This window comes from Camponotus floridanus, unplaced genomic scaffold (genome assembly GCF_003227725.1).
Source record: "Camponotus floridanus strain SB8 unplaced genomic scaffold, Cflo_v7.5 scaffold75, whole genome shotgun sequence".
Lineage (NCBI taxonomy): Eukaryota > Metazoa > Arthropoda > Insecta > Hymenoptera > Formicidae > Camponotus > Camponotus floridanus.
In genome coordinates, this window is record NW_020229844.1 from 497100 (window position 1) to 510163 (window position 13064).

General features: G+C 32.4%; 1 protein-coding gene across 37 annotated transcripts in view; it reads right to left on the minus strand.

The window, feature by feature from the left end:
• Positions 1–733: 733 nt before the first annotated feature.
• LOC105256527 (microtubule-actin cross-linking factor 1) overlaps positions 734–13064 on the minus strand; it is a 129288-nt gene continuing 116957 nt past the window's right edge. For 21 of the 37 annotated variants that reach the window (XM_011266507.3, XM_020029160.2, XM_020029159.2 and 18 more), the window contains 9 exons: positions 12878–12940; positions 10677–10828; positions 6672–6831; positions 6469–6600; positions 6041–6224; positions 5479–5541; positions 4356–4466; positions 3904–3963; positions 734–3732 (listed from right to left, as the gene is read on the minus strand). In XM_011266507.3, coding sequence (XP_011264809.2) covers positions 3570–3732; positions 3904–3963; positions 4356–4466; positions 5479–5541; positions 6041–6224; positions 6469–6600; positions 6672–6831; positions 10677–10828; positions 12878–12940 — 1088 coding nt within the window. In that variant the 3' untranslated portion in view covers positions 734–3569. Of the gene's footprint in view, positions 3733–3903; positions 3964–4355; positions 4467–5478; positions 5542–6040; positions 6225–6468; positions 6601–6671; positions 6832–7609; positions 7672–9176; positions 9284–10676; positions 10829–12877; positions 12941–13064 lie in introns of all 37 variants that reach the window. The other 16 variants (XM_011266524.3, XM_011266525.3, XM_011266500.3 and 13 more) reach the window with 10 other exon arrangements.

Sequence of the window (13064 nt, forward strand, 5' to 3'; positions counted from 1 at the left end):
AAAAATAAATCCGATGTCATGGGAGTAAAATTAAAATCTCACGACATCGGATTTGTTTTTGAGTTTCTTGCGAGTTTCTTCCATTAAATCTTCACGGGTTAAAGGCACGATTACAAAAATATCTTTAAAATCATAATTTATCAAAAGAAGATATTTTTAGATGGGATATAAATAATAATTTTATATATTGTAATATTCCAAAAAACCTCTTTAATTACTAGTTCATATTTATGAAAGACTATAATCCAAAAAATATTTTGCAATATTAAGTTTCATCAGTTTTCTTTTTTTTTTAATATTCTTTAATATTTCCTTTGTCTAATACACGGATTACACAGTTAATCCAGTTCTTCTTGGTTCAATTGCTGATCTGGATGCGGTGAGTCCATCAAGTACTGTGAAATATTGTTTCATATCCTGAATATGAAGAAATTAAATGTTCACTCAAAGCAATATCTGATGAAAAATGATAATAATATAATTTATTGGATAAAATGACTATGCGAGCGGTCTATTTTTTATATTGTTATTATATGCTTTTTTAAACTTGAAATATATTATTTACATCTCTAGATATCTTATGTATTATTGAAAAATTCCAAAGAGCTGTGGCATCGTGTAATAATGTGCAATAATTATTACATTAATTATTATATCATATGTTTTATTAAAAATCTGAATTTAAGGCCGATTAAATCAAAGAAGGAAGGATGTGAGAGAAATACACACAATATAGAGCTGTATGATAAACACTATTTTGATACTTTACACATTTTTTGACAGTGATTTCTCTCTTACACGTACCACCGACATTCCCAGTGTCTCGCCCCAGCACTCGACAAAAACGCATTTATATCACCGATTACAATGATCAGCATTACAATGGAGGAGCCTTTTTACGCATTTCAAAACCGTAATCCATGGTGTAAAAAGTGCATAAAATTCGTTTAGAGACGTAAGATTGTAACTTCGTACAAATTACAAGTCACAGGAGCACCGCAACGAGAGATATTTGATAAGCCTTATTAGCGAAGCATGCATAAAGCTGCCGTCTCTTCCACGAGATCCTCCCGAAATGTATCTGCTTGATATATTATACATATGCGTTTGCCAGTTAACACTAAAGGAATTGAGTTGGCACGTTATCCTCGTTTTGGGAAAACCCTATCCGTTCTCGCAAAATGTAACTAATTGTAAATAGTAATGCTTGATATAGGCATCGACATGTAATCAACGGCAAGATTCGTATCCTGACGACAGCATACGCGACTTGAATCAGAAAATACAAACTTGAAAAAAATATGCGCGCACACGTTAAAATATTATATATACATTTTTACACGATGTGTGTCCAACACTCGTTTAGGAAATGAAAAATTAAAGAGAAACGGGTCGAGAGTCTTCATTGAAATATGTCATGTGTGTGCGTGTACCTGTTATATTTTTCTTTGTCACTGCATTATTATTATTATTATTATAACGTTGATACAGCACTTCTCGGTATGTCGAAAAGAAACAAAAAATCGTATCGCATGAGAAGTTGTTAATAAGATTAATCGCATTTACGTAATATTGATAAGAGGCAGCGAGTCACATCTCGTTAATTATTAATCGCATCTAAAAGTATATATTTGTAAAAAAAAATGGAAATGTCTTTTTTCAGAGTTTTTTTTTCTACCCGTCACCTAACAGGCCACCTCACGCAACGGAATATATTTTACTTGGTTATCATTCGCACAATTTTCTCTCTTAATATTTCAACGCTGTTAGGTATGTTCCTTCGAACTCTTAAATCTCTCGCGTTAATCGATTATAAATCATTAATAATTATTGTGTAGAATTATATGATTAATTCCATAATTAATAACATAATTAATTATATAACTGAATTATAGTCCTATAATTACAACTACATAATAATTATTTTTCAATTATTATTAATCATTAATTAATCGATTCGCAAATGTGTAACAAAAAGCGATTCGCAAGTTAATCTTGAAGCGGATGCACAGATGATTCGACTTTTTTGTTTCATATATTCGCCATCGAAATGTATTATTTAAGTAATACTTTATAATGTAATATTATACAATTTCGATTATATGTGTAATAATATATTACAATGCTTGAAAGACAAGCATAAAAATTGACATATAAAAGATCTATTTAAAAGAAGAATTATAATAGTTAGAATAAAATTGCGCTTTTTAGATGCAACCGCTCGAAGATTAAACTTATGCATAATCATAAATTAGATTTGATTACTATTATAGTTTTTTTTTACAAAACCATGAAATATTCCGTTTCGCAAGAACATAAATACAAAATATTTCTCAATATATTAATCTTAAACAAAATTTTATAGCCATTTAAAATTTATGACTTATTTATGATTCATAAACTTAATGGTTCTCTCCACTGGTCATATATGTAACAAAAAAAAAAATAAAATTATATTTAATCTGAATAAAAAAAAATTATATTTATTTGAATTTGATAAAAATATAAGATTGACCGAACATTTACGATTCCATTTGCGAAACGGATAACAAAAATAAATGTCGAATCATAATCTAAAAACGCGCGCATACCCTTATTTTTATTTTCTTTTTTTTTAACAAATGCGTATTAGACGTTAATAACGTCATATAACTAATACAAATATATAAGTCAAGCGAAAATATTGAATAAATTAATGTCTTCAAGTGTGTACAATTTGCTCAATATCAGAAGTCAAAAATCTCATCGAGAAATAATCTCGATGGTACACGATATATAAAACACGCAAAGCTATGCGTGCGACAAATGAGCAAACTATGCTATTATATAAAAGTAGTTACAGGCAACTAATTATACTTCAAAAACACAATATAAGCGTAATTATAATACATATATATCGCCGATTTCTTTTTTTTTTATGTTAGAATCTTTTCAATATAGTATTGTCCTTATCGAGAAAAGTCAGCGACGATATTACTGATATCTCGCCTAAATATTTTCAGTTATAGAGCATTACCCTGCACTCTCGGTAATACCAAGTTTTAGGTATTTGTAACAATAATTTATGTCACTGTGTTATGGATTATTAAAAACTAGATATATGCTTCAAGCACTTTATAACGCGGGCACAAAATAAATACATTTCCCCAACTGTCTGTGATCCCCCTTACCCCCTAAGAGAGTATCAAATACTCATTGGTATATTGTATATAATTTTTAATGGCATTCAGCATACTTGATGAAACTCAACGAAATATAAAGATCATATCGTTATTTCTAGGTATCATCATTTTGCTTATGAAATTTTAATCAAGTCAAATTTGGCATTCGTATATTACACACGCACTATCCTCTCATCGTACACAACTATTCCCGTAACTATTCCCTGTAATACCATGCGGTCATCTTTATAAATTTGCGGGGACGTTTATATTTATATAATTTTCGCTCAGGCATACAATATACATATATAAGTATATATATATATATATATATATATATATATATATATATATATATAACATATACAACGCAGATTTTTCATAAGCTACGCGTATTCGTTAATAAGCTTATAATCGAAACGGCGCGCGCTGTTCGATCGGTGTGGGTTTTCCCTTTCGTGTACTCGGCGTTGTTCCCGACACGGATGTGTCGGAGGCTCCGGAGGGCTTCCTCGACAATTTCGAGGACGGCGGTAGCGGTGTGCTGGATCCACTGGACGGTGTGCGTACCCTGAAACAAACGATCACGATATACATAAGCCGGTGCACACACGCGCATCCACGTGCGTTTTATCTCTCAACACCGTTGAAGCCGCTCGAATATGCAAAAATCGGTATCGAGATGTATGTACCTTTTTTTTTTTTCAGAATCAAAAGAAGACAATTTGTGAATGAATATTACCTAGCTTGTTTAATGGCTGTTGGTATGTTAGTTGCCGAATTTGTACACACGGAGCTGCTCCTGACATTGTGAAAGAAAATGTTGTTAGTATTGACAAGTACAAAACGATCAGGATAACATACATACACACGCAAGCAATTCATGAAACTTGTAAGTGAAAGCGGTAACATCGAAATAATTATACTTGTTAAATTTTTCGTTGCATTCTCGACAGGATATCATTAGATCAAGCAAACTGTTTTTGTGAAATGACCGAAAAAACTAAGCGATATAATAATGCAAAGTGCACAACTGAATATTAATGGCAGATAGATATAATAATGGTTTAATAATAATGGTGTCAATTGTGAGAAATCCAGAAAACGAAAAACAATACATTCGTAAGGACGAAACGAGTGTAAGAAGAAACGAAAAACTGGTTACACATGTAAAAGCCCAAGGTTCAGCCATACCCAGTGGAATCGGTAGAAATCGTAGAATGGTTGCTTTGAGTCGACATATTGCTGGTGGTCGACTGAGGAGATTTTATATCCACTCCCACATACACGGGTATCCTAGAGCGGCTAAGGCATCAACGAGCAATCGAAATCAAACATCATTTTATTGCACGAAATATATATACAGAGTGAGTCACTAGAAATTATCTTTTTTCAAATATCTTCATAAATATCTGATTTTACTGCCTTCCAAAATATCTTCACAAATATATTTGCAATTAGCAGCTTTTCTTAAAAATTATATATTTTCTTTACATTAATTCTCCTATTATTTGATGCATAAAAGTATTGAAATAAAATAATTTGAAATTGAATATTTTAGAAGATATTTCATAATTTTACATAAAATTATCAAAGTATAAATAGTATAAATTAAAGTAGTAAATTAAAGTATAAAATATCTCATCAATATTTCAATTTTTGATCATTGTATCCTTTACTTAACTTTTTATGTCGAATATTGCAAAGAATCGATTTCATAAATAAATTAGTAATTCCATTAAAAAAAATATAATTTGCGAAACTTTTTGGCGCTTCCATTTAATAAAAGAAACTAAGACGACTATAGCCTTTCCAAATTATTTAACTTTTACTTTAAACATTTTTGTGTAAGATTAATATTTATGAAGATATATAAGAGGGTTTTTAGTGACACTCTATATATTGTATATAAGTGTACAACAAAAGAATCTCTTTCTACTTCACACGAAAATTAAACAAATAAAGAAACAGAAATGAAGAACCAAAACGAAAAGAAGATATGATGAAGAATTGAGAAGAACCAAAATGAAAAGAAGATGCGATCAAGGATTATTGAAATCAAACAAAAGAATGAGTTTAAATGTATCACCGTCACCACGTGTTTTGTATAGAAAGCGATACCCTACACCATAAAATACCTTGCAGCATTTCAAATATATTGCGCTTTGCATTTTGCTTATTACTGTAATTTTTATAAACAAGCGAAATAAAAAATAGAATGATAAAGGCAGAATGCAAAGCGCAAAGCGAAAGCCGCAAGAATTAACTTTCCCGAGCCAGTTTTATTCGAAATTGTCGATTCGTTAATTTGCTTTACCTGATAGGTGTTCCGACACCAGTCAGGGTTGGAATGCTTGAAGCTCTATGGATTGAGCCGAACCTAAAAAATGGTTGTTAACCAGATCCGTTAATGATTATTGAAATATTATAATCGAACGTTAGTAATAAATGGTTAACACGAGATGTAATAATGAGGTTCGATCAATCGATATGTAATGACATCGCATCACGAATTTGAGAACTTCGGTTCTTCATTTATTAATACTTATTAATATTTTATATATATTGACGGTTTTTTACGTGGTACGTATAATACTAAAGTTTAAGAAAAAAAAACAATAAAGAATAAAAATAAAAAGAAGGAAAATTCATTCAGTAAATAAATCCTTGATTAGGGAAAAATAACATATCGAACATTCCTCGAACCATCGCTATCAGTTTAATGTAGGATGAGATGATACTAGATGCTCGATTATCGTTAATGCAAACGTTATGATAATCGATCATGTATGTTTCTATTAAACACACTGATGCGAGTTAGTCCGTGATCTGTTTTAGACGTAATTCGATGAAAAATAAGTGTCTCGCGAGTTACAAACCTGGAAGGCACCCCGCTGGCGGGACTAATCAATCCTGTCGGGGTACGAGGTCGTGAACTCGAACCGTTCACCGGGGTCATAAGTTTTCTACCAGATATACTGTTGTGTCTACTGGATGTCGGTGTATTGCTGGAACCACCCACGACGGCCCTTCGGGGAATGCGACTCGGAGTCATCGAATCATCTACGACAACGTTAGATTAGCGTTTTGAAAATTAATTTAACTAGGGCGAAAAAAAGCCATAAGATAAAATAGAGTAACATGATGTAATACTAGTAATATTAATAAATCTTTTTAAATTTGCCCAACAAGATCTGTCTATCACAAGTGTATTTTATATTAATTTAAACAAATGTTTAGGGACATATTACATCATTTTATCCTATATAAAAAAAAATATAAAAGCTACCCATGAATTTATTCGTACCATCCAAAGACTGCGTTGATCCATATCGACTGGGTGGCTTGCTTCCTTGTCTCGATGCGGGTCGGCTACTCGGTCTGCTGGCAGGTCGGGAGGCAGGTCTTGAGGCTGGCCTGCTAGATGGACGGCTACCACCTGTGGACATCGCAACATGGTAAATTATTTTGATCGGTAATTGCTTCCAAATTGTAATTTAGATAGCTTACCGGGCGTCACGGTGGATCTATAAGGCGTGCTGGTTTTCCTAGTAGATATCTTGAAGGAACTTTCGTTGTCGCTAAGGCTGTCCGGCGTCCCGGCGCTCAAGGATGAACGCGAGGCTCGCGATTGACCCATAGGTACGCTGCGAGCACTGCGTTCTCTTACCTAAATCGTAGATGCAAAACTGATAAATTTGACGTGTAAACATAAGTAGGGAAAAGAGCAAGAAAAGCCATTGTGATTCGTGTTTCATCAACAGAATCATCAGATAAGTACTGTGTTACGCTCTCTGCTATAAATAAAATTATTAACACTGCAACGTATTCATTACAATGCAAATATATAATGATAAAATAATGCTTTTGACAGAAATTTGTTAAAGAGCTACTTAAGAAGGAAGAAACATATTTTCTGCTTACAATACAATAGCATTAATTTTCGTGAATTAATTATTTAATAGAAATGAAATCAAATAATATTTAATATAGTGAAGAGAAATATTTGTAATTGTATAAATTAATTCTCTTGATCTACGATAGTATAAGAAATAATACTTTCTTTAATATACATTTACTATAAAAAAGTCTACATAAAAAAAAGAACTATATACTATACATACATGTAAATAATATTAGGATTCAATTATTGTTTGAAAATATATAAAATAAAAATTCTATTGAAAATATATAAATAAATGCAACGAACAAGAAAGAATGCAAAATAAATTTAATTTGATAAAGAAATCTAAAGTTTATCAGGCAACACAAAATTGTAAACAGAAGCTAACTGGTATAAGTGTACAGATTTGCGGTCCCTTACGCTTGTCGAAGCGCTATTCATTGTTGAAAAAAATACAGAGATTGAATATATAATATGGGAATAAAATAAAATCTCTACCATTTTTACCAGGATCGAATAAAGCTATACTGTCATGCAAACTTACCAGAAGAAGTTGGGAGAGATACAGTAGCTTATGGTGATTCGAGGTATCTCCGATCAATGCCACTACGCACGCAGTAATACAGGACACGACATTCGTTATGCATATTCAATATTCAATAAATTAACTACATATCTCCGATGCGGGTTTATTTTTGAAATTTCTCTGGCTGCTTGTAACTTAAATTTCGCAACTTCATCAACAATAATTATCGAGCACGAGATTCTGAAAGATGCACACGAGGAATCGATCTTGAAAAAGTTGCGTATCGCGAATTTATTGTTTAAGACTTATATTGCATTCGCAGAAAATGAAAATCAACTAAGTCTCTTCATGCTCACAGGATAGATTGCAATCAATCATTCTCTACCGAGGGGCAAAGGGGCGGGAATTAGAGGCGTCCAAATAATTCTGACAATAAAATCAGATATATTCGACGATCAACTAAAAGAAAAGTCGATTCGATGCAAAGTGATGCAAGTAGTGAATGATGTGATAAGGTGTTACATTCCACAGAATTTGGCACAATATGTGCTGCGAATCTTTTTAATCAAAACGGCATCACATCGCGAAATACATTTATTAGACGCGCAAGAGATCCCCATGCGTTTCTTACAGAGAAATTGAGTGTCTACTCAAATCATAAAAAAATTCCTGATATTTTTATTCAAAATTCTAGATATTAAATCTTTTTCGCGTATAACTTTCTAAAATAAAATTTTTTATTATATGTATTTTCAATGTTTTTTACTCAAGAAAAATATAGAGTCTCTTAAATTTCAAGTGTTGCAAATGTACTGAAAGAAACTGTAATAATATTTATGCATAACGTTTGCATTTCTTTTTATCATAAAAATTACGATAAATACATAATATTACATATTTAATATTTTGTTAAGACACTAATATATAAATAGAAATATATAATTTATAATATATTTTAAATACATAATCCATTTAATTTGCCGATTATTTATAATATACATAAAATTATCGAAGAGAAAATTTTTAAAAATTTCCCAAAATTCTATTAGAATTTCCTGATTTCTCCAGAAGTACAAAAGAAACTTCTAAAAATTATAGGTTTTCTATGGAATAGACACCCTGGATAAGTGCAGAAATAAAATGGCATATGTATGATAATAAATTGGAAGCTAAAACCTTTATTTCCAAGTCCTCCCCCCTTTCTATTTTTTATTTTCCTTCATATTACCCTTGTTACCCTTAAGTGTGACACGATTCTTCCGACATGCATTGATCGCGTTATAAACTGCATCGCGATTAAAGAAGCATTTGTGATAGATTATAAATAATCGCTCATGTTATATTATTCATAATCTCTGGACAATTGCTCATTTATCGCAATTCTTATGATGTATAGAGAGAAAAATAGCGCAGAGAGAAGAAGCAGATACAATGACAATCTACGGAAACGCGCAATACATCGCGTCGATCGACTTGAGTTATGTCAAAGTGGCCGTACTGGAAACCCAAAAACTCAGTGTGTCAGTGTAACAACAACATCACACGAAACGGCAATAGAAAATTGAGAAAAAATTTCGTTATTTACCCAATGATAAGAGGGGGCGTGCATGTGGAGGGGATACGAGCACGGGAGGTCCTCCTTTTGCCTCAAATTCTCAAATATCGGCATCAGCTGGCTCATAAACTCCTCCGCTACACCACAAACGAAAATCTTTAGATTCCTCATGCAATCGCAGCGATCGCTCTTTAAAGCTCTCACTGAGAGTGAAACATATTCCTGAAATATATTGCTACCATTTCCACGCTAAAATGACATGTATAATTCGTTTTCTTTGGATTTGGACAGGGTGTCTACTCAAATTTTGTAGAAAGATTCCCTGAAAATTCTCTGGACTTCCAAGGTACCTTTGTTCAAAAGATAAAGAGAATACTTTGAAGATGTTTTTAGTGACTTTTTAAAGTAAGTTTATTTATTATATAATTTATTTTCTAATGTTTTCATTCAAACAAAGGAAAAATATCAACTTAAATTTCAAATGCTAGATTTCCAAATATATTAAAAAAAGACTGAATAAGATAAATAGTTTTTCATTTTTTTTTGTTAATAAAAATTACAATAAAGAATTTATATTGCATATTCAATATTTTGTTAAAACATTGATATATAGAGACAGCTACATATTTATAATATATTTGAAACACAGACTTCACAATTTGATTTATTAACAGACTGCTTATAAGAGGAAAATTATCAAAGACATATTTTCTTTTAAATTCCCTGAGAGAGTAATTTTAATAAATTAATTTAAAATAAAATTCCATTTTCCAGATACGAAATCCTTGAGAAAAAATCCTTGAGAATTCCAGGTTTCTTATGTCTTTCCAGGGAATAGACACTCTGTCGGATTACAAATCGTAGAAAATTTTTGTTTCACACAAATTAATACAATTACTTTCATAGTTTCTTCTTAAAATTTCGTAAACAAGGATCGGTCATTGGTACAGAAGTTGGGATATGTTCCTTTTGCTATTATCACAAAATAACGAGGAGGAAAGGATTTCCGGAGAAGATAGGCAAAACATTTACGAAATCGCGTCTCCTGAGGTTGGCCGAAAAAGTTCAAGACGCAGACGCGACGACGGATTTGTCTGGATCGTCTGGATCTTTAATCGATACAGTCGAACCGTTCTCGCAAGATCGACCGATATGATGAAAGTAAACAAGCGTTATTTATTCATTTCTTTCTAGCTGCCTCTACGTGTTCAAACAACGTAACTGATCTGAAAACTGCCATGCTCATGCGAAAATCAAACTGCTAAGGAAGTTGACGAATTGTACAAAGGTAATCGTACATACTTACGCAGACTGTCGACGATGGCGATGACGAGTGGACATTGACAGAGAGTTGTAAAAGTCGAACGTGCAACTTAATTTGTCTAATCTTCTAATCTACGACTAGAGACCGGTGTAAAGAGAATTCAAGAGTGTTCAACAGTTGATACAAATTAACGATAGAAAAATAAAAAAAAGAGTACTGTGCGTGCTTCGTCGCAAATCAAGCCGCACCTGACCCCTTTTCCTTACCTTGGTGATCGGTCCAGCATTGGCGGAGGACATCTGAGTACGCTGCAGCGTCGAGGTCGGACTCGGTTTGGACCGGAAGGCTGTCATGGTCTGGCTAACGCCATCCGCCAGTATGAATTGCTCCCGCAGCTCGATATTCGTTCTTCCCTTGGCTACAGTGTGTTGCGTGCACGCAGTTAGGGGAAAGGCGTTGGGGGATGCGGGGCATATGAGAGAAAAGGTGCCAGAAATAAAGAGAGAGAGAGAGAGAGATTTGAAATTTTCACCAAAAATAAAAGACAGAAAGATAGAGAGAGAGATGACATCGAGATGAGATAACGAACGCGAGAGAATATATCGTGTAGATCAACAACGAGATAAAAAAAAATTAAAAGAAAAAATGAGTAAATATCGGAACGACAACATCCGGAACGAGAGTTGTGAATTGTATGGAGCGGAAGGTGTGACGATATTTTTTTTACATATTCACAATATCAAAGGCATGCGCGTTGTCAATGAACAGCGGCAATAATGGACGGGAAAAGAATATATATTTGAGGCGAGAAAAAGAGTGAAAGGCGAAAAAATGTATTACGATATGCGTGCATGTTTCGAGTAGGTGTGAGTGGCGTAAATCCAGGTTTTTGTATGTATGTTTAAAGTGTCATGGAAAAAAAAAGAAAAGAACAGCGTATTTAGAATATATATGGTCAAAAAAAAAAAGAGTTCTTATATATATATAGTAAAAATATAACTTTGGATACAAGCTTATTAATATAGTATTACTCAAGGCTAATTTTACGTCATTGCAGAGAAAAGGTGATACAGAAGTCACTATCTAAATATTCTGTCACTGAGACTCAACTTTAGTAATTACAACATTAATAAAGTACTGATTTCAATGCTCAAGATATTTATATAAAATGTGCGATTTTCACGTGCGATAGGATTATTCTTTTATAATATTTTATGTATATTTTATTATATATTTTTTCTGGAAACAAAATTGTTTATTATATATTTATTTTTTTCCTTTAAATCTTTCTAATGAAAAATGTAACATAAAAATATAATGAGTCGCGCTTATTGTCGTACATTTCATAATGCATACCTGAGCAATTAATTTAAGTATTGCACTCGTAATCATGCCAAAAGAAACCAATGTATCTCGGTGGATAAAATGAATGATAAATTAAATCAAATAAAAATAAAAAATAGACTAAGAATTTTTAAGTATATATTTACATGTATAAAATTTTCTTCTTTTTCGATATTAATTTGAAAAAAATAATACTAAAAAACACTAAACATGCATTGGTTGTCCCGCAGCAAGGACATGAAGAATTTTTACAGAGGAGGCTACGAATGATTTTTACAAATGCATAAATATATGAAACAATCACACATTAAAGATTACAAGATTGTGCAAAGATAGAGCGTTCGCACGATAAATAAATCGGATAAATGTATTAGATGTATAAATAAGTTTTCCATTATTTCTCATGATGTATTCAATGTTTATTAATAAATTCTACATCAAAGTAATTCCCATCATTTTTCAGTACTTCTTTCAAGCAAATTGTAAATTACTTGAAAGATGGGCAGAAGTCTTGATAAAAAATGATGAGGATTATCTTCATGATTGAACTGTACATGTATAATTTATTAATAAACATTGAATTTCATAAAAAAATAGTGAAGAACTTATATACCTATATAATAATTAATGCAACACCAGCCACCCAAATCAAGAAATTGCGAAAGTATAGAACGCGGAGAGGAAAGAAAAACGAAACTATTGACATCACTAAACATAGACTTCTCGCAATACCGACTTCATCGATATTTCATCAAAATGATGAAAGGACATCACAGAACTAGAGCTTACATATTTCATTTCTGTATCAAATCTGTATTATATATTTACCTTAACCAGAAAAGTAGCCAATATTCAATCACATGATACAACGCACGCATATAAACATCCAACAAAAAAAGATGACACTTGGGAAAATTAGTCCGGATAAGCGAAGAACATCATGCGCCATACGTAGGGATGTGACCTTCATGGCCTATACTAATTGTAAGTATTGTACAATAAAATAATCAGAGCATCTCTCCACAATTGGAGTTTCGAATGACACTTTTTCACAATCGAACAAGCGAATTTCTCGACGTATAGACCACGAAGGAGTTATATGTGCACGTAAAACAATTCTCACCGAGCGGACACCAACCCTCATGTTGTTCCGGTTTGTTAGGATCCGGTATTGGCATTAGAAAAACTTAACGAGTTAATCACGATTCTCGAGAGAAACAGAGAGTCAATTAGAAAGCGGCGAGATGTAAAACAGCCATGCAAATCATTCGTCGCGGTTCCAAGATTTTTTGAAAAAATTCGCGAAAAAA